Below are 27,122 nucleotides of genomic sequence, written 5' to 3'. Positions count from 1 at the left end.
TTCTTTTGTTTTTGTTGCAATGTGTTTTTTTATAGTTTAGTTCGCTGTCAATCCAAATGCCAAGGTCTTTTACGTTATCTTTGAGTTGCATGCTGAGGTTGTCAATTTGGAAGGGTGGTGTGGTTAATGATCCTGAGATTTTTCTTCTGATTAGCATGCATTCGGTTTTGTTCATGTTTAGGCATAGTTTTAGGTGGTTTAGCATATTTCGAATTGTATCAAGGTGTGTGGCTGCTGTCAACAATGAGTCTTCTAAGGTGGAAGTGATTGGGATGAGGAGTTGAATGTCGTCGGCATGCATGTAGTAAGTTATTCCTAGGCTTGATAGAAGTTGGCAAAGGGGTAGTAGGTAAATGTTGAAGAGTATGACCGATAGAGCCGACCCTTGTGGCACTCCTGTTTCAAGGGGGATGGCTTCAGAAGATTTGTTGTTGACGGAGACTTTGTAGAACCTGTTATTTAGGAAAGAGGAGAACCAGTCTAGAGTTTTTCCGGCGAGCCCAATGGTTTCTAGGCTGGCTTTTAGTGTCTTGTGGTCTACTGTGTCAAAGGCTGTGGAAAGATCGAGGAGGATCAATAGGACACGCTCCATTCGTGCCATGCCGGGGTCTCCACTGCTATTTTCTGCTCAAGGCGAAAATGGAAGGCCCCCGTGTGCTGCAAACGGTGTGCCGGGCTTTCATCTTCGCTGTGAATGGCGCGGGTCCCGCAGCATGCCGTTGAGAGAGAATGTGTGTCGGGGAGGGTGACAGAGAGCATGGTTGGTAAGAGGGGGGTGGGGAGGGTGTGAAAGAGAGCATGGGAGGTAAGAGAGGGTGGGTGGGGGGATGCTTGAGTGTGGGTTTCAGAGAGAGGGAGCCTATATGAGGGGAAGGGGATGCTGATGAGAGAGAATGTGTGTGTGAGAGAGGAGAAGGGGTGTGGGGGAGTGCGAGAGACAGCTTGGTAAATAAACATTGCCAGCCCTGGCTTTAGCAAATGTGCCTCCACGTCCCTTACCCTGGGTGAAAACAATTTAGTTTTTCCTTTTCAGCTAACGCTTCCCTACAAGAGCATATGTGCCAATAAAAAGGCTCGCTGCCCGGGCGTAGAACGGGTACAGTTGCTAGTTAAAATATATGAGACCAGGTATCTGAGATAGTGTGCCTTGACCTGCATTGAAATAAAATTAGTACTTAAATTCTTGGCCATGAGTCCATGAATTATCAACAAGAAAAAGAGTATATATACAGTGTAGTGTGGAAGCTCGAGGCTGCTATGCTATCCAGAGTATGGCATGCCCGAGATCCTGGCAGACTTAACTCATTGGTAAGAAACCAACTTTCATTTTTTATTTTCTGTATCTATGATATGACTTGATCAATTAAATACTTTCCTCAGGTAAAATAAAAATCATATTCTTTTTCAAGAGGATATCTCTGATTGAGTTATTGAATGGCTCTGATCTAATAAATAATTAACTGAGCTCAAAATGATGCATCAACTCTAAGGAGCGCTGATATGTTAGACTTTTGTGATATGGTATTCTAAGGTAAAGAGAGTAATCTTTAAGGGAACCCCTTACTAACATCTTTCTTACTTAGAATTGCCTGTCAGAGGATGACCGAGACACCAGTTTCAGGGTCCAAAGATACAGAATGTTATACCAGCATATAACATTGAAAACTGAAATTGGCTTCTTTTGATGTTTTAGTAAAATCTGTAAACCTTCATCATACATAATAAGAAACTTACCTCTAGGCTAGTCAGCAAATTTCTGGATAGATCTAATGATTGAAGATTTTTAAAATTTTTAAAAGCATCTTCAAGGGACACGATTTTCTTAGCATAAGATCCTTGCAATGAGAGAAATTCCACCATGTCTGAAAACAGATCAGTTTCAAAATTTTAGTGATGTGAAAACTATAGAATCCTTTAAATTTACCATATATAACAACCTCTTGCTATAGATCTTTAATATAGTATTTTTGGATATTTTAATCTGTTGAGAATTTGGCATAGTTTATATTTTCACCCATCCCACTTCCAAATTCCCTTATATACACTTCCCTAATTAAGGAAAGCAGGCTTTCCTGTAACATTTCTCATTTATATAAAGTGGTATCTCTGCTTAATAGGTTTTAACTCCTATTTCTGCTGAGCTTTTAAGAGAAATCAGCTAGAATTAGAGTAATGTGCATGCTTTGTAAGTTCAATTTCTTTTTTTTTTAATTAATATTTCTCAAATTATACCATGTAAAACACTGACAGGAAAAAAGTGTCATGCATAGGTAATAAAAGAAATTAAACAAAATAAGAAAAAAAAATCTGGTATATGTTACACAACTAGTTATCAATAAGGAGAGCTATAGAAGTAATAAAAGAAACACCAATCAAGAGAAAAAGACATAAGGAAACCTAGGTTAACAACAATTCCGAGGAAAGATTTGGCCAGACACTATTACATTAGACTATAATCCTCTAGTTTAAGTGTGTATCCCAACAGTTGAGTAGGCTATATGACCTTCCAGAAAATTCTCAAGTTGTACCAAGTCATAAAACAACAAAACACATTCTCCGAAAACACAATACAATTCATACGAAATTTGAGGAAAAACAATCAGAACCCAGCTGGATAACTTTAAAGCGCAATGTCAGGAATTATTTTGTCTTGTGCTGGGTTAAACTACAGTGGTCTTTTGTTTTTTTAAGAGAAGGTTTGAATCCTATTTCTGCAGAATTTTGATCAGATATAGCTAGAATTAAGGCAATTTACATGCTTTATAAATTCAGTTTCTTTTCATGTGCATAAAGGTTTTGATTCTGAAAACATTTTACTTAGAGGGCTTTATGCGCTTTGAAAATCAACCCTCAGGTTCTGTTCAGTAGCAGGTGTAAAGCAAGTTTGTTTACCTGTAAACATGGTTCTCTATAGACAGCAAGATGAATTAGCCATGTCTCATGGATGTCATTATCCAACGGCACAGAATGACTCATGACTCATAGCTCAGTAAAAACTTTACTGAGCATGCGCAGGAGTTCCCTCACATGTGCTGCCTCATGATCCCCTCAGTATTTTGCAGAACTTAAGCTTTAGCGAGGTAGTCGACTCTCCAAGGAGGCTGGTGGGTATTAAGTAGGGATGTGCATTCGTCCTGGATCGGGGAGCCCGAAATCCGAAGGAATTTTTCCTGAAATTTCGGGAAAAATTCATTTCGGGGTGTGGACTAAACCGAAATTCGGGTCTCCCTGAATTTTAAAGGCCCAAACCGCGGGAAATACGAGATTTCCTGCAGCAGGCCGAAAACGAAGCCCGAACCGATAGGTTCGTTCTTCACACAACCCTAGTATTAGGTATGGCTGTTTTCAGACTGCTGTCTATGGTGAGCCCTTTTTACAGGCATGTTGTCTTGGTCAGCGGTGGTGACAGTAGGTTCCGGGAGCCTGGTCTGGAATCGGGAAAGAACCACAGGCTTCAGCAGGGAGACGTGGAAGACATCATGTATCTTTAGGGTGGATGGCAACCGTAGCCTGTAAGACACTGCCCCAATGCGTTCGGCCACAACAAAGGGACCGATATAGCGGGGTGCCAGCCTCATGGAAGGGATGCGCAGCTGAATATTTTTGGTACTTAACCATACCTTGGTCCCTGGTAAGAAAACTGGAGCGGGTCGTTGGGTCCTGTCTGCGTACTCCTTAAATTTGGCTGACGTCCGATGAAGTTTCTCCTGGGTGGATTGCCAGAGATGATGTAATTGCCGGGCAGTTAGTTGCGCTGCTGGGGACGGCACTGTCAAAGGCAATGGCAAGGGAGGCTTGGGAGACTTCCCTTAGACCACTTGGAACAGAGACTGTAGGGTAGCAGAGTGTTTGTGACGATTATAGGAGAACTCTGCCCAGGGCAAGAGGGCGACCCAGTCATTTTGCAGGTCTCCGACGAAGGCTCGAAGGAAGGCCTTCAGAGTTCAGTTGGTACATTCGACTTGACCGTTGCTCTGGGGATGAAAAGTGGTGGTTAAATCCAACTGCACTCCAAATTTTTTACAAAGAGCCCTCCAGTATTTTGCCGTAAACTGAGGGCCTCGGTCAGAAGTAATGTGCAATGGAAGTCCGTGCAGTCGAAAGATATGCTGGGTGAACAGGTTGGCCAACTCTGGGGCTGTAGGCAGTTTGGCAAGAGGCACGAAATGGGCCATTTTTGAGAACCATTCAACCGTGACCCAGATCACGGTCTTCCCCTCCGAGGGTGGTAATTCTACAAACAAATCTGTGGATATGTGGGTCCATGGTTCCTTAGGTATGGGGAGTGGTTGAAGGAGGCCCCAGGGGCGACCCTGCAAAGGTTTCTGTTGGGTGCAGGTAGGGCATGACTGGACATAGAGACGAACGTCCTCTTTGACCTGTGGCCACCAATAGAACTCCGTCAAGAGCTCTAGAGTCCGGGCCAACCCCAGATACCCTGCCGTCAGCGAATCGTGGGCCTATGCTAATACCTTTTTCCGTGAGTGAGCGGGAACCACCGTCTTACCCGCGGGAACCACTTCAGACGCGGCTACGAGAACCTTGGCTGGGTCCAGGATGTATTGGGGGGTGTTGACGGTATCATTAGTCTCCGAGGTGCGGGAGAGAGCATCCGCCCAAACATTCTTGGCTGCCGGTCTGTAATGGAGAGAGAAATTGAACCGGCTAAAGAAGAGGGACCAGCGCGCCTGCCGGGGATTGAGACGCTGGGCGCGGCACCGGAACTCCAAGTTCTTATGGTCTGTGTAGACGATTATTGGGTGTTGGGCCCCCTCCAGCCATTGATGCCACTCCTAGAAAGTTAATTTGATGGCTAGTAATTCTTTGTCCCCAATACCGTAGTTTCTCTCTGCGGGGGAAAACCTATGCGAGAAATACGAGCATGGTAGGGATTTACCATTCTTGGAAAGCTGGCTAAGAACGGCTCCGACCGCCACATCGGAGGCGTCGACTTCCACAATGAATTGGTTTTGAGGATCCGGGTGTCGGAGACAGGTGTCATGCAAGAAGGCACTCTTGAGATCCTGGAAGGCTTGTACGGCGGCGGGCGGCCACTTCCTGGCGTCGGCACCCTTTCTACAGGTCGATCCAGTAAGGCCGCGGTAAAAACAGTGAGGTAGTGTCAGGCGCACCCTTCCTCCCCGCACGCACAGTTCTCTTCACTAACTCCCCGATACTCTCCTCTAATCGCATGCAAATGCATGCCGCGGCTGTGAAGCGTTAGGGAAGGGTTATGCCCGCGCAACCCATTTTACTGTATAGGCGCTGTAACAGCGCCTATACAGTAACCTGGGTGCGCTGGTACCTGTCATTTCAAATGACATTTGAAATGACAGGCACCAGGAAGTGTAAAAAAGTTTAAAAAGTGTAAAAAACAAAAAACCTGTGTGTTATATAAAAAAATAAAACAATTTTAAATACCTGTCGGAGGGCCGTGGGTCCCGGTGGGCGGCGGGCAGCCATCAGCGGCATCCGGTAGTCCCTTCTCCCTTCCTCCCTCCCTCCCCTGCCTGGATGAGCGCCAAAATCGCACGGGCGGGTCGGCAGCGGGGGGGGGGGCGGCAGCGGGGGGGGCGGCAGCAGGATCTGGGAGCGGCGGGTAGGCGGCAGCGGGGTCCGGGGGTGGCAGCGAGATCCGGGGAGCCAGCAGCGGCAGCATGTTCGATCGGGCAGGCAGCTAGGTGGCAAAGTAAAGATGGCCGCCTGCACGGGAAAATCGTGCAATTGGCCGCTGAAGACGTGACGTCACACCCCGTGATGCCAAACGTCGTGACGTCACGTCTTCAGCGGCCAATTGCACGATTTTCCCGTGCAGGTGGCCATCTTTACTTTGCCACCTAGCTGCCTACCCGATCGAACATGCTGCCGCTGCTGGCTCCCCGGATCTCGCTGCCACCCCCGGACCCCGCTGCCGCTGCCCCCCCCGGACCCCGCTGCCGCCTACCCGCCGCTCCCGGCTCCTGCTGCCGCCCCCCCCCCCCCCCCCCCCCGCTGCCGCCCCGCCCGTGCGATTTTGGCGCTCATCCAGGCAGGGGAGGGAGGGAGGAAGGGAGAAGGGACTACCGGATGCCGCTGATGGCTGCCCGCCGCCCACCGGGACCCACGGCCCTCCGACAGGTATTTAAAATTGTTTTATTTTTTTATATAACACACAGGTTTTTTGTTTTTTACACTTTTTAAACTTACCATAGCAGGCCCGAGCCTTGCTACTTTTTCGTTTGTTTTTTTTTGCCCTGGTCCCGTCCGGTCTCCTGCAGCCCCGTCCGGTCCGGACGGGGCTGCAGGAGACCGGACGGGACCAGAGCGGGTAAGCAATGTTTTTACCCTACACTACACTACACTAACTCCTACTAGGGGGAGGCGGTAAACTAGCAGGTTAAGGCCGCGGCAGAACAGCGGGTTACGGAGGAGATAATATCAGCGCCCGTTACAGTATCGCAGGGGAATAGCTAATTCCTTCATTATACAGCTTTTTCGTTCATTTACATGCCGGTTGCGGAAAGGGTTATGCGTCTGTTTTCAGAAGTGATACGGACGCGTGAAACTGGAGACTGTATCGCCGAATTGCCTTGCGCGCCCGAATTGTGCGCTACGAGCACGTTACAGACGGGCAATCCTCGAGCGGACGATACTGGATCGACCTGCTAGTGAGGGCCGTCAGCAGGGCCACCAAGCTGGAATAGTGCGGGATAAATTTGTAGTATGTGAAGCAACTAAATGTTCTGAAGTTCATATACGATTATTTATATCTACTGTCAGAGAAATTAAAGAGGAAATAGACTTTTCCAGAGTCATTATCGCTGCCCACACTGAGTCCAATGTAATGACTGAAGATTTAGGAAAAGTCACTTTAGTAATAGAGCCAACCAAATCTAAACCACTAGGATTTACCACATTACCGTGGACACTAGCAGTTCCTTCTTCCCCCATAGGAGTCAACGCCATAGCAGGCGAATCACGGCATTCTAGTTCTCTCACCGAAGTATGTTGACCCAATGGCTGAAGTAAGATGTTATAAGTTTTACTTACTTCATGTTTCTCGACTTGGACCGAGGGATTTGCCCCAACGACCTCCAGGGGTGACTGAACTGTTCCCAAACACTCCACCAGTCGATCTAATCTGCTAGTCGGGTCACAGAATAGGGGGAGGGAGTTATTGGCATTCCAGGACTCAATGATATTGATGAAGCAAGTGACGCCGACATGCACTCTATGCTGGCAGTCATAGTGCTTCCTGTGCCTGGGGTTTGTCCGGGGTCAGCGATAAAATTGCCCTCGATTCTCTGCTGGACAGGGCCAGCTGGGGCTACCTCCCTCAGTTTACCCTTATGTTTGGTGTGAGGCATGCTTGTGAAGGCAGCCAAAAAGAAAGCAAGGAAAACGAACAACGCAGAGCAGAGCTAATCAAACGTGTCTCTCCTTCAAGACGCCATCTTGGCTCCCAGGATGCCTGTCTACATTCCTAATAATCAAATCACCAACTAGGACGGCTGACTTAACCCTTCCCTCCTGAACAGTAGCCCTGGGAGATAATCCTCGGTGCGAGAGGACAATGCACCACCTGGAGAGCAGGTCCTTGCTACAGGATCCTTTCCTGCTGCACCAGGTTGATGCTCTCCAATCATGAGACCTTCTTCCTACAAGGCAGCACCAGGGCTGCCAGTCTGAAATTGGGACTTGGCTACTATGTCGCTGAAGGTCTCATCAATATACCTCTCTGTCTGCCTTAGCAGACAACGGCTCTAATGCCGAGGGCCAAGACCTCAAAAATTTGTTTGAGGAGAACCTCAAGCTTCCTATCTTGGAGATCTTTAAGTGCCGCCACACCTGCCACTGGTATAGTGGTTCTCCTTGTGACTGCTGAAACTGAAGCATCCACTTTAGGAACCTTCAGAAGGTCTAAGATCTCCTCAGGCAAGGGGTACAGTTTGTCCATCGCCTGGCCCACTCTCAGGCCCAATTCCAGAGTATCCCACTCCCGGACCAAAAGCTGTTGAAGCATCTGATGCAGGGGAAAAGTCTTGGCTGGGCCCTGTAAGCCGGCCAAAATGGGGTCGACCGTGTCTTGACCCGGATCAGCCTGGGGAAGGGCAAGCCCCAGTTCCTCCAGGACATAGGGAATGAGGGGCTCCAATTCCTCCCTGTGAAATAAGCGGACGACTTTCGGATCATCCCAATCCAGGTGCAAAGGGTTTTCTGGGTCTTCATCCATATCGGTACCACCGCCGAGAGGAGGAGTCGGGACCGCGAACTGAGGAAATGGACTCACAGGCTCCAGCACCCCTGAGGAAGCTTCAGCCGGACCACCCCGGAACGCCGGCACCTTGATCTGCTGGACTCGGACCGAGCCTAGGGCTCCATTCACCTGGGGACCTTTTTAGGTGGACCAGAACAAGGACCTTGCATGGGAACGCCCCCTGCTGGGACCAGCTAGCCAAATAGGCTTTGTTCATCAAGAATACAAAGTCCGGCGTAAAAGCAGGCTGGTTGACTAATTCCCCCTCCAGGGTAAAGGGTTCATCATCCGAAAAATCAAAATAGTCATCCTCAGGGTCTCCCAGACTTCTTGCAGCAGGTGACAGAGCCAGCGGGAGATCCCCTCCCCCAGCCACCTTCTCCTGAGCAGCAGAAAAAGTGTATAAGGTGGCCGCCATTCCCTTGCTGACAGAAAACGGATCGGCATCACTCTGCTGCGAAGCGGGATGTTTACCCGCCCCGCAGGTCCTGCCCAAGGTCCCTGCCATTGTTCCTGAGGTTCCCTCCCTGCCGGGGAGACAACATGAGCACAGAACTACGCGAGAGAGCTGCAAGGCAGACTCTCCGCAGCCCGAACAACGAACCTCACGTGACATGGCCACCGCGAGGAGGAGCGAGCAGACCGGCGCCCAGCCGAAGAAAACTCCCCCCCCCCCCCCCCCCGAGCCTGCCAACACGGTCCCCCGTTGAGAAACCAAGATCAGCTCTGTCACACACACAGCCACGTAACAAACTTACTTTTTTTTTTTTTTTAAGGACTATACCGTTTAGAACAGCAGACTTCTCTTGATCCCAGCAGATTAGTGGGGGTTGGGGGGGAGGGACAGGACCACCGGTGTCACCCCGGGCGCCTCACCAACAAAAGAGAGCCCCTGCTACCAGGGGGGATGGTCCCACCAGGACCTGCCAAACCCCTGGGAGGAAAAAAACCCCAAGATGCTTCTTCTCTCCTGCTGGCTAAAATAATAAAACTTCTCTGAGGCTGTTCTTTTTTTTTTTTTAGGAACCCAAACTGGTTCAGAACCGCAGTTTTTCACCACCTCCATCTGTTGGAGACAGAGAAATACTGAAAAGATGCAGGTAGCACACCGGCTTAAGAGGGGATGCTCTCAAAGTTTTTCTCTGTCTCCATCTGCTGGAAGGGAGGCAAAACCCAGTAGTCTGGACTGATCCTGGTACGTACAGGGATTTAAAAATTATTTATTTATTTATTTGAGTTTTCTATACCGGCATTCGCGATGGGAATCGCATCATGTCGGTTTACAATTAACAAGGTGTGACAAACTAATATAATAAGAACATTAACAGGTGCTAAAAGAGAAAGTAGCAGTTACAATAAAACAGGGACATAATACAACTTGGTACGGTGAAGAGGCAGTAGAAGTTTAACAGAGTAAAAAGTCAGCCAATTTAAGGAGATCGTAAAGTTAATGCATTCTTTCCTATATTTTGTTCAGTATTTACCAAAGGAGATGCTGAAGAAGACCACAAAAAGATGGCAGGACTTCATAAGGTAAAGCAGCAATAAGAACACAAGATATGCCATACTGGGTCAGACCAAGGGTCTATCAAGCCCAGTATCCTGTGTCCAACAGTGGCCAACCCAAGTCACAAGTAACTAGAAAGTACCCAAACATTAAATAGCCCTCAAACTATTGTTGCTTATTAATTAACTAGTCGTTAAGCCTGTAACAACGGGCTACATTAACTTTTTTTTTTCAGTCCATTTCCTTACCCCTCATTCTCCCCCTTCCCCTCATTCTCCCCTCATTCTCCCTCACCCTCCCCTCATTCTCCCTCACCCTCTAGTCTCCCTCCCCTCTCCCTTCACTCTCCTCCCTCCCCTCCCTCTCTCCTCCCACCCCCCACTCTCTCCCCCTCCCCTCAGTCACTCTCTCCTCCCTCCCCCCTCCCCTCAGTCACTCCCCCTCTCTCAGCTCATTCACAACCCCTTCGGATGGTGCAGACGGAAGATCTCCGGGGGAGGTCCCTCCCTCCCTCGCGCACGCCGCCGCTACTGCTCCTCGCCGCCGCCACCGCTACTGCTCCTCGCCGCGCCATTTTTGTTACAGGCAAGCTCTGACCGATGTGCTGCCCACGCTTGCGTGGTAGAGTTGCTCTCTACTGCACATTTGCGGCACGTCGGGACGGTCAAGCTTCATTTATCTAGTAGATAGCAGTTTATAGGTTTTTCCTTTGGGAACTTATCCAAACCTTTTTTAAACCCAGTTACACTAATTGCCATCATCACATTCTCTGGCAATTAATTCCAGAGTGTAACCATCTTCCAAATGGTATCACTCCCTTTATAGAGGAAAAGTTTTATATGCAACTAGCAAAAGAAAGTAGACAAAGCAGTCCAGCAAGATGGGTTATGTCCTAGGATATTACGAGAGTTTGGTTGATATCCACCAATTCTGTGTCACGGAGATACCTTCATTTTTCTTCCCCTATACTCTGCCTCATTCCTTCTTCTAGCAAAGCCTCTGAGTAGTACTCTGTGAATGTGGAGCTCAAGTCTGTATATGCTTACAGTGCCACAGCACCCCTGGCAGCTGCAGATCCCAGGAGTGCCTCCCACTGGAAGCTGAAAAGTAGGGTAAAAGAAGAGAAGGTAGTGTGTAGCTGAGGATGAGGAGTGTTGAGACTCAGACCAGGGACTGGTGGATTGGGATGTTTTTTGGGGGGAAAGCTACATCTCTTTCTAGACTTGTAGATATATAGATATTATATTATAGATTATATATAGATATATAGATATTTTACTTTATCCTACTTTGCAGGGGCTATCTGTACTAGAAGCTCAGAAATCTTTATTCCAGTCCTGGTACTACCACCAGGGACAGCTTTTGGAATGTGTGAGCTATGCCTCCCTCCCACACCTTCCATATTATGTCTGCAAGAGACTCAGGAATATTGAGCAGAAGAAAAGACTTTTGTCTTTGGCGGTACGTGAAGGATCAGCCTGCAGGGAAGAAGAACATAGATGAGAAAAAGGGTGTTACGCCCGGTGGCAGACGGCTGTGACCGCTGTTGCTCACCTCTTGCTTAACTACACTGACTCCTCTGGGTCAACTCGTGGTCTCCGCCAGCTATCGCCGGCCTACAGACCCTGGTTCCTGGGCCCCCTGGATGGCTGGACGCTGCCGACTGCCATCTTGCCCTCAGCGTTCCTTAAGCACGCGCGTGCGCTACCGGGCCAGTCTTATGCACGTCATGGCGGTAACCTCAGGGGCATCCCTCTCGGATGATGTCATTCTTCAAGGACTCTTAAGCCGGCTGGCCCTGCCTACCTACGACTTGGCAACGAGTTCCCTCATTGCTGAATCCGCTTCGCTCGCTACAGTCGCTTGTTCCAGCTCCTGCTTCCGTGACATGAGATGTTCCAGGTACCCGCTCCTCGGAGGCCCTTCCGCCTTGGACTTCTGCCTGCTTCGTTCCTCGGGGCCTTCTCTGGAACTTCCACTCTGCTACAGTGAGTACCCCACCTCTGCGGACCATTGCCGTATTATTGCTACTGAGGAACCCTCACCGGTGTACCCCGCTCTGCGGACCATTACCGAATCATCACTACAGAGGACTTCTCTGTAAGTGTACCCCACTTCACAGACCCTGGGGCTCCCCAGTGCCTGTGTGTCTTTGCCACACTCCCCGCTCCGCGGGCAGTATCACTCTGCTTCTTTAATAAAGTTTCAAGGACTCTCAAGCTTGTACTAACGTCAGCTCCCTGCGCTAACGTTCCGTGACTCCACCACCTGGGGTCACTCTCCCTAGCTTCCTCTGTCTCCTCTCTCTCTCTCTCCAGCACCTGTTGCTCTATGCACCTCACAGCTGAGACCTCACCTCCAGATGGTGAGGCTCATGGGGCTCCTCCCCATGGGCGGTACCATCTCTCACCTCGGCCCAGGGGCCCACATCCCCACAAATCCTAACAAGAGGAGATGCTACTAGGCAAGAAAGGGTAGACAGAAGAGGGTGCTAGGGAAAGAGATGCTGGATACTGTGGGTAGGACAGGGAAGTGCCTGTAGTGGGGAGAGATGGGTATATTGTGCCAGAGCCATTAACACTGCTGAAGGAGAGATTGTTATGCTAGAGCTGCCACCAAGGTGGGCAGGGTCACCAATTTCAGTTTTGACACAGGGTGCTGGTTAACCTATAGCCGTTCCCGACTACAGCAATAGATCACTTCCAAGTTGAGAAATTCACCCCGACCCCGTGTCTTTCAAACACTGTATTCCTCTATCAACGCGTAACTTCCCTAAAATTGCTAATTTTTGATATGGGGTAGGGAGATGTTGGTAAGTATTGATTTCTTTCTATAGACGCAATATTTTATTCCCTAGTTTTGCAAAAGGAAGATTTGCATTATCCTCGGGGGTAGATGAAAACAACGTCTTTAGTTTTTGAGGGCAGAGTTATTGCTTGGCTTCCGGAAAGTGAAAGTTAGTCAGTGATTTCGGAAGGAATAAAAAGCCGTTTTTACCTGCTTTGTCAGCTTTCTGTCCCTGTTCCACTGCCCTGCTCCTCACCCAGCTCTCGCTCAGCGATACCTCTTGCAGCGCCATCCTTTCAAACTGCCCGGGCAACCGGTGCTCTGCGATAAACATTCCCCTGGCAACGGTAGTGCACACGAACCCAGTTACCACCGTTCCGCCTGCATGCTAGGCGTAAGGATTAGTCAGTTACTCCGTGGGCTGGAGAAGATCTTCTGCTTGGTGCTCTCTTGTACGCAGGTGCGGGGTTCATAACGGGTTAACTGAGCAAGTAGGAGAAAGGCTTAGGAACGCCTCGCAGGTAGCTTGAGCTGTTGCTGTGAGGGCGCGGGAAAGGGGCGCGAGCTATTGACTGGCAGTGGGTGCGGCGCGCTGGCAGGTTGGAGCGCGAGGATGGGGCGCGAGGCACAGGGGATGGGGAGTCAGAGAAAAAACGGCCGCTAGACTGGCCAGACAGAGAATATTCTAGTCCGTCCTGGCCTATTTTCTGAAAATTGTGAGTGTGGGTTGATAAATAAATATAGAAGGGCAGGGTTTCTGTAAATTGGCGAAGTTAGCGCCAGCTTTGGATGCATTTACATGTATTGTATTTCTTAATCGCTCAACACGGTACCGGCCTGAGTGATGAACAATAAAACCTACATAATGTAATCATGTAATCCGTTTTGAAGTGCTGAAAAAAAAAGTGCAAAAAGCGGAATATAAATAAAATAAAAATGAATAGGCTTGGAGATTTTTAGAATGATTAGAAAACAATGAACGTGTAGAATAGGTGTAGAGATTGCAGGATGCAGATTAGAGTTGGGGATTAGCAAAGTGGAGGAGAGATGCTTTGAATGAATCTTGGCGTTAAAATAGGGATTAGGGATTCTGTGCGTGGGGCGTTGGATTTGGAGGATACTGTGAGCAAGGAAAGGAGGGGTCCTGTAGTGGTTGAGGGAGGTTAGTGGGAATTGAAGATTAGGGTTTGGTGGATGCTGTGAGAGGGGTGGGTTTGAAACAAGTTGAAGAATGCTGTGTAGGAGAGAGAAAGTCGAAAGGGGTTGAAGGTTAATACAGACGTTAGTGGGTGTTGTGAGTGTTGGGATGTTTAAGAGAGAGATTTACAGGCTGATGCAAATAGATACGCGGAAAAACATGAATCCAAACTGGGGGCCCATTTTTTTTTTAACACGCACACAGCCACCTCTTCTGGGAGCCGATGCTATATTTAAATGAGCTGGTGCATTAAAAGGGATGCGCCAGGGAGAAATTGTGCGTCCCTAGTACCCAGGAGACCTGGCTGTGTGCTTACTGCTACGGGCGCTCCCTATGAACCATAGAGAACACTAGCTCCACTAAACATCAACTAAAGAATTATTGAAACGTATATTTTGTGTCCAGAAATTTGTTTTTTTTTGTAATCAATTCCTTTAATTAATTCTTTAGTAGTTTTTTTCATAAGCATGACTCATTTATTTATTTCTTATGCTTTATAGACCGTTAAATTTTCCGGGTTAAAAAGTGTGCATTGGGTGCCTGGAGATTTACTGCATCAGGGGGTAATAGCTAATAGCCTCATCTACATGGAATTTACATGTGATGAGCACTATCAGCTATGCAGTTATTTGGGCACGTGTTTTGGATGCACTAATCCCCTTTTGCATCAGGTATTTGTCTAGCACTTCCAAAACGCACATCCAACTGCTCGTTAACCTGTGCGCTAGGTTGGGTGCACTTTATTGCATCTGCCCCGGGGTTAGTCCAGGGGTTAAAACGACCATAAATAGAGGCTTGGCGTTAGAACTGGCAAAGAATGGATACTGTGTCTGGGATGGGGATGAAATAAGTACAGGAGTGAGCAAGTTTTTGGCAGTTAGGATTCAGTGCAAAACAGGGCAGAATCATACATATAGAGTGCAGAAATCCCAGGAAACAGTACAGTACATGATGGGGAATTAGATATTGTTGTGCACTAACCAGTAGAGAGACCTCAGGGTGATCATGTCTGATGATGTCAAGGTAGCGAAACTGTGATAAAATGGTGGTCAGAACCAGTGTGATGCTAAGGTGCATAGGGAGAAGCAGACAAAAGGAGGTGATAATGTATTATTGGAGAGACTTTGCATAGAATATTGTGTCCAGTTGAAAAGGCCATTGTTTTAAAGTGGATATAAACAGGATGGAAGCAGTCAAGAGAGAAACACTGCACCATTTGTAGTCTACAAAAAACCATATGAGATGAGATTTATTGACCTGAATATCTATTAGCTTGAGGAGATATGACGAAGGTATTCAAACATATCACTGTATAGGTAATGCACAGGAATCAAACCTTTTCCAGAGGGAACATAACTGCCATGCTGTGTCAGATCAAAGTCCATCGAACCCGCATCCTAACTCCGACAGTGGCCAATTCAAGTTGCAAGTATCTGGCAGATCCCATGAAGTAGATCTAATTCCTTTTACTCTCAGGGATAGCAATAGCTTTCTTTAGTCTACTTGGCTAATAACTTGCTTTGGACTTTCCCTCCAGAAACTTGTCCAAATCTTTTTTAAAACCCGCTATGCTAATCGCCTCTCCAGCAACAGATTCCACAGCTTGATAGTGTGCTGAGTGAAAAGTACTTTCTACAATTTGATTTCAATCTGCTGGAGTGTCCCCTTGTTTTAGTATTATTTGAAAGGGTAAATAACCATCTTTTATTTATCCATTGCACCCCGCTTAGGATTTTATAAACTTCTATAATATTCCCTCTCAGCTTTCTCTTTTCCAAGCTGGAGTCCTAGCCTGCATAGCCTCTCATCAAAGGAGAGACGTTCCATTCCCTTTATCATTTTTGTCACTCTTTTTTGCATCTTTTCTAGGTCTGCTGTGTCTTTTTTGATATGGGGAGACCAGAACTGAAAACAGTACTCAAGGTGTGGTCGCACCATGGCGCAATACAGAGGCAATATGATATTTTACATTTTATTCTCGTCTCCTTTTCGCATCATTCCTAACATTCAATTTGCTTTTTAACCCACTGCTGCACACTGAGCAGAGGATTTCAACATATTTTCTGCAAGGTCTCCAAGGCCATTTTCCTGTAGTGACTCCCAATACAGAACCCTGCATTGTGTACCTGTAGTTGGGATTATTTTTTCCCTTTGTACCAATCAGTTGCCAAGTCTCCTAGTCTAACAAGTGCCTTCTGCAGTTCCTCACAGTCCACTGTTACCATACAAGTCACCCCCATACTTAGTTTTTGAAACTGTCATAGTCAAGAGGCCCTGTTGGTTGCTGTCTGAGTCCAATTCCCTGTTACCTCTTGCCACTGAAGCAGAGAGCAATGTTGGAATTGTAGCACAAGTATTAAGGCTTATTAGTTAAGGGTAGCAACAGCCGCAGCAGCAGTCCCCCCCCCCCCCATGCTTATTTGTTTTCCCAGACTGTAAAGTTCATTATCCTTGTTGGTTGCTGTCCGAAACTAATTCCCCTTTTCCTCTTTCCCCCTGCTGTTAAAGCAGAGAGCAATAATGGAGTTGTATCAACAATATGACGGCATATTGGTTAAGGGTAGCAACCGCCACACCAGCAAATTATCCCCATGCACTCTTTTCCATCCTCTAGCCTTTAGGGATCCACAGTGTTTATCCCGTGCCCCTGTGAAATCTTTCACCATTTTTGTCTTCACCACCTCCTCCGGAAGGGCATTCCAAGCATTCACCACTCTCTCCATGAAGAAATATTTCTTGACGTTGGTTCTGAGTCGTCCTCCCTGGAGTTTCATTTCATGACCCTTAGTTTTACTGATTTCTTTCCAACAGAGAAGGTTTGTCGATTGTATATCATTAAAACCTTTCAGGTATCTGAAGGTCTGTATCATATCTCCTCTGCAGCTCCTCTCCACCAGGGTATATACCGTATTTTTTGCTCCATAAGATGAACCTGACCATAAGACGCACCTAGGGTTCAGAGGGGGAAAATTAAAAAAAAAAATGGTGTGCTAAACCGGCTCCGTTCCCGGGCGTCTGTGCATATAAGAACATAAGAAATGCCTTACTGGGTCAGACCAAGGGTCCATTAAGCCCAGCATCCTGTTTCCAACAGTGGTCAATCCAGGTCATAAGAACCTGGCAAGTACCCAAAAACTAAGTCTATTCCATGTTACTGTTGCTAGTAATAGCAGTGGCTATTTTCTAAGTCAATTAATAGCAGGTAATGGACTTCTCCAAGAACTTATCCAATCCTTTTTTAAACACAGCTATACTAACTGCACTAACCACATCCTCTGGCAACAAATTCCAGAGTTTAATTGTTCATTGAGTGAAAAAGAACTTTCTCTGATTAGTTTTAAATGTGCCACATGCTAACTTCATGGAGTGCCCCATAGTCTCTCTATTATCTGAAAGAGTAAATAACCGATTCACATCTACCCATTCTAGACCTCTCATGATTTTAAAACACCTCTATCATATCCCCTCTCAGCCATCTCTGTTCCAAGCTGAAAAGTCCTAACCTCTTTAGTCTTTCCTCATAGGGGAGCTGTTCCATTCCCCTTATCATTTTGGTCACCCGTCTCTGTACCTTCTCCATTGCAATTATATCTTTTTTGAGATGCGGCGACCAGAATTGTACACAGTATTCAAGGTGCGGTCTCACCATGGAGCGATACAGAGGCATTATGACATTTTCCGTTTTATTCACCATTCCCTTTCTAATAATTCCCAACATTCTGTTTGCTTTTTTGACTGCCACAGCACACTGAACCGACGATTTCAATGTGTTATCCACTATGACGCCTAGATCTCTTTCTTGGGTGGAGGCACCTAATATGGAACCTAACATTGTGTAACTATAGCATGGGTTATTTTTCCCTATATGCATCACCTTGCATTTATCCACATTAAATTTCATCTGCCATTTCGATGCCCAATTTTCCAGTCTCACAGGGTCTTCCTGCAATTTATCACAATCTGCTTGTGATTTAACTACTCTGAACAATTTTGTATCATCTGCAAATATGATTACTTCACTCGTATTTCTTTCCAGATCATTTATAAATATATTGAAAAGTAAGGGTCCCAATACAGAACCCTGAGGCACTCCACTGCCCACTCCCTTCCACTGAGAAAATTGTCCATTTAATCCTACTCTCTGTTTCCTGCCTTTTAGCCAGTTTGTAATCCACAAAAGGACATCGCCACCTATACCATGATTTTTTACTTTTCCTAGAAGCCTCTCATGAGGAATTTTGTCAAACGCCTTCTGAAAATCCAAGTACACTACATCTACCGGTTCACCTTTATCCACATGTTTATTAACTCCTTCAGAAACTTGAAGCAGATTTGTGAGGCAGGACTTGCCTTGGGTAAAGCCTTGCTGACTTTGTTCCATTAAACCATGTCTTTCTATATGTTCTGTGATTTTGATGTTTAGAACACTTTCCACTATTTTTCCTGGCACTGAAGTCAGGCTAACCGGTCTGTAGTTTCCCGGATCGCTCCTGGAGCCCTTTTTAAATATTGGGGTTACATTAGCTATCCTCCAGTCTTCAGGTACAATGGATGATTTTAATGATAGGTTACAAATTTTTACTAATAGGTCTGAAATTTCATTTTTTAGTTCCTTCAGAACTCTGGGGTGTATACCATCTGGTCCAGATGATTTACTACTCTTCAGTTTCTCAATCAGGGCTACCACATCTTCTAGGTTCACCGTGATTTGGTTCAGTCCATCTGAATCATTACCCATGAAAACCTTCTCCAGTACGGGTACCTCCCCAACATCCTCTTCAGTAAACACTGAAGCAAAAAATCATTTAATCTTTCCACGATGGCCTTATCTTCTCTAAGTGCCCCTTTAACCCCTCAATCATCTAACGGTCCAACTCACTCCCTCACAGGCTGTCTGCTACAGATATATTTTTATGTTCAAACAGTTTTATTGATTTTTGCATGACTAAATAAAACAACACCGAGGCAGGTGGTTCCTGACCTACCTCGGAATATCCAGTTTAACAACAAGTAAGAGTGTGTTCTCCCCCCCCCCCCCCCCCTCTCTACCCCCAGCCCTGTCCCCTTCCCACCCCTTCTCTCCCTTCCCTCCCCTTCCACATGCTAGCAAATAGGATGAGACTGAGAGAACAAGTGTCCAAAGTGAAGGGTATATGATGGGCTAGAGCATAGCAGATTAGTCGTTTAGCACCAGGCTCCGAGCACAGTGAGGCAGATGTTGAAGATAGGAATTCCAGACTACCATAAATGTCCGTCTCTGGCGTGGTGTCTCTCGAGAGGCCATACTTTCCATGGTCATGTTATGGTTATTGGTGTTTGGGTGGATCCTTGGACACTGTGGCAGCTGACCATGCCCACGGGGGGGCAGTCCCATGAGGGACCACAGTGTCAGGCTAAACTCCGGACAGACAAACACAGATTTGAATCTTTTATTAAACAGTATATGGAACCACCAGAGGTGGCAGTAGTGAGTAGTGGTTGTAGAGCCCAACTGGGCGCGTCTCTCACAGAACACTGGAACAGTAGATCCTCTGTAGGCAGTGCTGTAGTGGAAAGAGACTGAGAGTTATGAGCACACAATAGAATTAGCATTCAGAATCCCAAGCAGAAAAGGAGAGCGTCGAGACAGGGAGAGCAGGCCCTTGAGGAGCGAGTACCTGATCCCTTAGAGCAGAGAGACTCAGTAGCGTTGTACTCACTAGCAGTAGCAGAGATTCCACTAGACGAGAGGTATGGCACCGGAGCAGAGGGCAGGCCCTCATGGAGCGAGTACCTGATTCCGGCGAAGCAGTACTGTAGAGAGAGATGTTTTCTGTACTCATAGATGGTGACTGTAGTTAGTTCTTCCAAGTAGAAGGTAGAGGTTGCAGGCAGCGACACAGGGAACATGGGCCCTCGAGGAGTGAGTACCAGTTTCCTGATAGCACCTGAAAGAAGCAGAGAGGCCCTCGAGGAGCTGGTACCCCGTTAGTGTCCCCGAAGGGTAGTAAGAGTTCCAGTTAGAGCTGGAGTGGCAGAGTAGCTTAGGAACAGAGAGTGAATCCCATCCATACGAATTCTTGTTGCTAACTCAACGATCTAGCAAATGTAGTAGGCAGATAAACCCTAGAGTCGTGATGTCAGAACAGGGGGACACCCATGAGGTTTGCACCAACGTGGAAATAAAGATGAGGGAGACATGCGCGCGCGCGCCCTAGAGGTACCTTGAAGGAGAATGGCGGGAGGCAGCACCATAGCCGGTCCGGGGACACCGGAGAGGTTGGCGAGCAGACACCGCGGCGGCCATCAGTCCAAGGTGAGCGGGAGGAGCCACAAGTAGAGAGAGGTAGGTGGGCGAAGCCGTTGAAGACCGACAGACACAACAGGTCATCAAAGTATGTAATTGGTTTCTCCAAGCCCAAAAGGACGGCGGGTCTGATGAACGCCAAACAGAGAGGATTGTCTTCGTTCCTACTAAACTGGCCTTTTGCAAAAACAGACGCGAGCCAAGATCACTAATGCGAATAGGGGAAACACACCCAAAGAGTAGCCACAGGGGGGACACTGGAAATGCCACTTCAGGTAAGTCTGCCTGGTGGTCTGCCACTCGGCACCAAAAACGTCGCACCGGAGGGCAGGACCAAAAAACATGGGATAGCGTTCCAACAGCAGCATTAGAGCGGCTGCAGCCGGCTGAGGTCGCTACGGTCAGCTGACGTGCCACCTGGGGTGACACATATTCCCGGCATAAAAATTTAAATTGCAGCTCTCAGTAATACATGCTACTAGAGATCTTGGCGATGCGCCAAAAACATACACGTAAAATATGGCTCGTTACCATATATTCCCCATCTCAATTCCAACGAGCCTCCAAAAGAGAGTATATATCTAAACGAGTTTTTTGGCGTACATATTTATAGTAAACAGACAAGGAAAGAACCTTGGCTTTCTCAAAGTGAAAAACTTGATCCAAGGCCTGGAATACCCAAGGCTGCCTGGAGACTATTGGCAAAGCATTAATGTAATGGCGCAGCTGTAAATAAGGAAAGGTATGTTGAACCCCCAAACCAAAAAGATCATGGAAAGTGGCAAAATCCAAAACCTCCCTGTCATGCATCATCAAGTGTCCCAGAAATATAATACGCTTAGATTGCCATATTCGAAAGGCACCAGAGTGGGATCCAGGCGAAAAGTCAGCATTCCCCTGTATCAGGAAGAGGTAAGCACATACATCAGAGTTTTGCAATAATATGGAAAGCCTCTTCCAATCTTGCCGAATAGGCTTAATTAGCGCCGACTGTGTTAAAACTGGGGAGAGACTAGAGGACTTCGCCTGTAATACAAACTGAGGGGCCCACGGGTAAGTTAAGGTGGCCTCCGCTACCAGTGGCATGTGACACGATTTTCCCAAAAGCCAATCTCGGAGAATCCACAAAGTACAGGCCAAGTTATAGTGGGCTAAGTCTGGAATCCCCAAGCCCCCCTCCCCCCAGCACATTTTCAACCAAGAAAGGGGGATCCTGGATTTCCCTTCCCTCCAAATAAACCGGCGGAGAGCACCATCTAATTTGGCCAGGTCTCGTCACTTTTATCAGTAATGGCAAATTTTGGAACAGACATCTTAAATTAATACGTCCCTCGAGGGAGAGGGGCAAAGAGCCCCAATTAGCCAAGGTATCTTGGGTCTTTCAAAGACGATGGTGCAAGGAAGAGGGATTCAGTTTTGTTAGGAACTGGGGAACCTTTTGGGGAAGCGGGAGTCTCTTCCGAAGGGATGGGCTCCACCTTAACCAGGGTGGAACCAGACTGCTGGCGCTAACCTTTAAAAGGAGATAGAGCAGCTTTTAAACTAGAACAAAGGGGAAAGCCGACAGTCGCTCAGCAGCGCATGGTTCGGAGAGAGGTATCTTTAAAGGATACTAATGATGCATTAGAATTAGGGCATCCCGACAGTGAGGTTCCAATAATTAGAAAAGTAGTCCAAGTGCCTGTAACTAAAAACTCACCTGAGCTAAAAAAATTCTAACTTATCCCTATCAATTAAAAAGCAGAATGAAAATACAAACAAAAAACAAACTTGAAATGTTTGTATGCTAATACCAGAAGTCTAAGAAGTAAGATGGGAGAATTAGAATGTATAGCAGTAAATGATGACATAGACTTAATTGGCATCTCAGAGAATTGGTGGAAAGAGGATAACCAATGGGACAGTGCTATACCAGGGTACAAATTATATCGCAATGACACTCAGGAGGAGGTGTGGCACTTTATGTCTGGGATGGCATAGAGTCCAACAGGATAAACATCCTGCATGAGACTAAATACAAAATTGAATCTTTATGGGTAGAAATCCCTTGTGTGTCGGGGAAGACTATAGTGATAGGGGTATACTACCGTCCACCTGGTCAAGATGGTGAGATGGACAGTGAAATGCTAAGAGAAATTAGGGAAGCTAACCAAATTGGTAGTGCAGTAATAATGGGAGACTTCAATTACCCCAATATAGACTGGGTAAATGTATCATCGGGTCATGCTAGAGAGATAACATTCCTGGATGGAATAAATGATAGCTTTATGGAGCAATTGGTTCAGGAACTGACGACAGAGGGAGCAATTTTAGATCTAATTCTCAGTGGAGCACAGGACTTGGTGAGAGAGGTAACGGTGGTGGGGCCGCTTGGCAATAGTGATCATAATATGATCAAATTTGATTTAATGACTGGAAAAGGAACAGTGTGCAAATCCAAGGCTCTCGTGCTAAACTTTCAAAAGGGAAACTTTGATAAAATGAGAAAAATTGTAAGAAAAAAACTGAAAGGAGCAGCTACAAAAGTAAAAAATGTCCAAGAGGCGTGGTCATTGTTAAAAAATACCATTCTAGAAGCACAGTCCAGATGTATTCCATACATTAAGAAAGGTGGAAAGAAGGCAAAACAATTACCAGCATGGTTAAAAGGGGAGGTGAAAGAAGCTATTTTAGCCAAAAGATCTTCATTCAAAAATTGGAAGAAGGATCCAACAGAAGAAAATAGGATAAAGCATAAACATTGGCAAGTTAAATGTAAGACATTGATAAGACAGGCTAAGAGAGAATTTGAAAAGAAGTTGGCTGTAGAGGCAAAAACTCACAGTAAAAACTTTTTAAAATATATCCAAAGCAGAAAGCCTGTGAGGGAGTCAGTTGGACCGTTAGATGATCGAGGGGTTAAAGGGGCACTTAGAGAAGATAAGGCCATCGCGGAAAGATTAAATGATTTCTTTGCTTCGGTGTTTACTGAAGAGGTTGTTGGGGAGTTACCCGTAATGGAGAAGGTTTTCATGGGTAATGATTCAGATGGACTGAATCAAATCACGGTGAACCTAGAAGATGTGGTAGGCCTGATTGACAAACTGAAGAGTACTAAATCACCTGGACCGGATGGTATACACCCCAGAGTTCGGAAGGAACTAAAAAATGAAATTTCAGACCTATTAGTAGAAATTTGTAACTTATCATTAAAATCATCCATTGTACCTGAAGACTTGAGGATAGCAAATGTAACCCCAATATTTAAAAAGGGCTCCAGGGGCGATCTGGGAAACTACAGACCGGTTAGCCTGACTTCAGTGCCAGGAAAAATAGTGAAAAGTGTTCTAAACATCAAAATCACAGAACATATAGAAAGACATGGTTTAATGGAACAAAGTCAGCATGGCTTTACCCAGGGCAAGTCTTGCCTCACAAATCTGCTTCACTTTTTTGAAGGAGTTAATAAACATGTGGATAAAGGTGAACCGGTAGATATAGTATACTTGGATTTTCAGAAGGCGTTTGACAAAGTTCCTCATGAGAGGCTTCTAGGAAAAGTAAAAAGTCATGGGATAGGTGGCAATGTCCTTTCGTGGATTGCAAACTGGCTAAAAGACAGGAAACAGAGAGTAGGATTAAATGGGCAATTTTCTCAGTGGAAGGGAGTGGAAAGTGGAGTGCCTCAGGGATCTGTATTGGGACCCTTACTTTTCAATATATTTATAAATGATCTGGAAAGAAATAAGACGAGTGAGATAATCAAATTTGCAGATGACATAAAATTGTTCAGAGTAGTTAAATCACAAGCAGATTGTGATAAATTGCAGGAAGACCTTGTGAGACTGGAAAATTGGGCATCCAAATGGCAGATGAAATTTAATGTGGATAAGTGCAAGGTGATGCATATAGGGAAAAATAACCCATGCTATAATTACACAATGTTGGGTTCCATATTAGGTGCTACAACCCAAGAAAGAGATCTAGGTGTCATAGTGGATAACACATTGAAATCGTCGGTACAGTGTGCTGCGGCAGTCAAAAAAGCAAACAGAATGTTGGGAATTATTAGAAAGGGAATGGTGAATAAAACAGAAAATGTCATAATGCCTCTGTATCGCTCCATGGTCGCTGCATCTCAAAAAAGATATAATTGCGATGGAGAAGGGCTACCAAAATGATCAGGGGAATGGAACAACTCCCCTATGAGGAAAGACTAAAGAGGTTAGGACTTTTCAGCTTGGAGAAGAGACGACTGAGGGGGGATATGATAGAGGTGTTTAAAATCATGAGAGGTCTAGAACGGGTAGATGTGAATCGGTTATTTACTCTTTCGGTTAGTAGAAAGACTAGGGGGCACTCCATGAAGTTAGCATGGGGCACATTTAAAACTAATCGGAGAAAGTTCTTTTTTACTCAACGCACAATTAGACTCTGGAATTTGTTGCCGGAAATGTGGTTAGTGCAGTTAATATAGCTGTGTTTAAAAAAGGATTGGATAAGATCTTGGAGGAGAAGTCCATTACCTGCTATTAAGTTCACTTAGAGAATAGCCACTGCCATTAGCAATGGTTACATGGAGTGGACTTGGTTTTTGGGTGCTTGCCAGGTTCTTGTGGCCTGGATTGGCCACTGTTGGAGACGGGATGCTGGGCTTGATGGACCCTTGGTCTGACCCAGTATGGCATTTTCTTATGTTCTTATGTTCTTAACCTGGGAATATTCGCCTGGAAGTTCTGTTCCGGGTTTAAGGGGAGGTAAACACCAAGATAGCGGATATTATCCTCAGCCCACTTCAGAGGAAATTGATCCAGCCAATGATCTTTCAGATCAGCTGGGAATGCTAGAGCAGAGGACTTTGACTCATTTAAGTGTAGCCCCTGAAAAACCCCCAAAATTCCATATCAGTCGTAGTAGTGGGGGTATTGAGGACTGAGGATCCGTGGTGAAAAGTAGTAGGTTGTCTGCAAAGGCCATATCCTTAAAAATATTCGGGCCAAACCGGATGCCTCAAATTGCAGGCTTGAGTTGGATCTCCAATAATAAGGGTTCCAATTGTAAAATAAACAATAAAGGGGATAAGGAGCAGCCCTGCCGAGTACCCCTGGTCACAAAAAAAGGCTCAGATTGGGCCCCATTTACAGTTACGACCGCTTGCGGCATTTGATAGAGTAGGTGGACAACCCTTGTAAAGAAATCCTCAAAACCCATCTTATGTAAGATAGAAAAAAGGTATGGCCACTCTACTCTATCAAAGGCCTTTTCTGCATCAAAACTTATAGCCAGGTATGGGCATGACGTTTGTTGACACAGTCATAGCTGTCAACACTCTGCGTATATTAGCTAAAGCATAGCTGTGGCGCACAAAGCCTACTTGATGGTCCCCAATAAGAGTGGGAAGGATAAGAGCGAGTCTGTCCGCCAAATTTTTGCTAACAATTTGTGGTCATAGTTTAGTAAAGATATTGGGCGATAGGATTCAGCTAATAATGGATCTTTACCTGCCTTAGGTATGAGTGTAATGTGAGCCGTATTCGTATGGTTTGGGAAAGCACCCTGAGCTATAAGGTCAGTGAATGTTGACACCAGGGGACGGGAAATGGAATCCGCAAGGAGCTTAAAAAACTCCGCTGTGTATCCATTGGGCCCAGGGGCCTTAAAGCATTTAGACCGCTGAATAGCGAGCCGAACCTCCTCCTCCACAATGGGCTTATTGAGGCTATCCAGCTGAGCTCTAGTTAAACAGGGAAGAGAAAGCTGATCACAAAAGTCATCACAAACGGTGGCACTCCACCCTTCAGTAGTATATAAAGAAGAGAAAAACTCCCGAAAACGATGTAAAATAGAAGGAGTATCTTTCAACACCCGACCCGAGGCTGTTTGTAAGGCTGCAATAAAGCAACACGCGCGGTTAGATCTAATGAGATTTGACATTAATTTCCCAGCCTTACTGCTATACTGATAAAAATAGAATTGATAATAGAGGTGACTTTTTATAGCCCATTGATGAATGAGAGAATTTAAAGCATGTTGTTGGGACAAATACATGGTGCGGACTTCCTTCGTTCCTGAAACAGCTAGCTGGCACCTGGTCTTCTTCATTTGATAATTAAGTGTGAAAATGCGGCTATTGAGGTCTTTCCGGCGATGAGCAACATATGATATCACATCCCCCCGCAATACCGTCTTCATAGTATACCAAAAGAGAATAGGTTGGGAGTCATGGACCTGATTTAAAGATGCATAGTCCGTCCACTTCTCCCGTACAAAGGCCCAAAACATTTCATCAGAGGCCAGATAATAAGGGTATCGCCAAATTCTTTTGGGAGCCGTGGTATCTAAAAACCGAAAATCCACCCATACCGAGGCGTGGTCTGAGACCACAATATTGCCTATGCCAGCATCCCGAACCCGATGGAAAGTTTGTGAGCTAACAAGAATATAATCTAACCGCGTGAAGGATGCATGTGCCCATGATACATGTATAAAGTCCCATTCGGTCGGGTGGAGTGTGTGCCACACATCTAATAAGTACAGAGTGTTTTCCAGCATGGTTGGGCCTTTCCCGGTGGCGATCATGGGACACATTCAACTGAGGATCTCGGATGGTGTTAAAATCCCCCCTATGACCAAAACATCAGTTAAATAGGGGAGCAAATGAGTATAAAGTCCTCTGAAGAAACGGGGATCATAAGTATTTGGAGCATATATGTTACACAGCACCACTTTTATAATTCAGTAACTAGAATGAGAAAACGACCCTGGGAGTCCCGTATCACTTGTAAAATTTTCAATGGAAGTTGCTTATCATTCAAAATTGCGACCCCTGCCGACTTGGAGGAGGCCGAGGCATACCTTACTTCTTGCACCCACGAGCGACGAAGCTTCTCGTGCTCAACATCTGTAAGATGTGTTTCCTGTAAAAAGGCCACTGCTGTGGATTTTTTCTTCAACTGTGCAAGCACTTTAGAGCGCTTGATGGGGGAGTTTGGCCCGCATACATTCCAGGACACAAAGCGTGTGGAATTACTCATGGCCGCCCAAAATATTGAGTATGTCTAGAAAGTTCTGTGGAGACCCTCCCAGCTAAGCAACCCACCGTCCAGGCAGCCCGGCCAACTCAAAAGGT

At 46.2% G+C, this 27,122-nt stretch overlaps 2 protein-coding genes across 4 annotated transcripts in view; one reads left to right on the top strand and one right to left on the bottom strand.

Moving 5' to 3' along the window:
- Window positions 1-13,216, bottom strand: part of LRRC36 (leucine rich repeat containing 36) — a 287,868-nt gene extending 274,652 nt beyond the window's left edge. For 2 of the 3 annotated variants that reach the window (XM_029608785.1, XM_029608787.1), the window contains exons 1-2: window positions 12,741-13,216; window positions 1,735-1,862 (exon numbers count right to left, since the gene is read on the bottom strand). In XM_029608785.1, the coding sequence (XP_029464645.1) occupies window positions 1,735-1,862; window positions 12,741-12,864 (252 nt within the window). In that variant the 5' untranslated portion in view covers window positions 12,865-13,216. The remainder of the gene's footprint in view (window positions 1-1,734; window positions 1,863-12,740) is intronic. The other variant, XM_029608786.1, reaches the window with a different exon arrangement.
- The window catches only part of KCTD19 (potassium channel tetramerization domain containing 19), a 487,519-nt gene continuing 473,563 nt past the window's right edge, over window positions 13,167-27,122 (top strand). The window contains exon 1 of the mRNA XM_029608784.1: window positions 13,167-13,246. The gene's annotated coding sequence lies outside the window, so the exon portion shown is untranslated. The remainder of the gene's footprint in view (window positions 13,247-27,122) is intronic.

The sequence above is a fragment of the Rhinatrema bivittatum genome, chromosome 7 (assembly GCF_901001135.1).
Source record: "Rhinatrema bivittatum chromosome 7, aRhiBiv1.1, whole genome shotgun sequence".
NCBI lineage: Eukaryota > Metazoa > Chordata > Amphibia > Gymnophiona > Rhinatrematidae > Rhinatrema > Rhinatrema bivittatum.
Note: the sequence above shows the minus strand (reverse complement) of the source record. Positions and strands in the feature narration are given on the sequence as shown.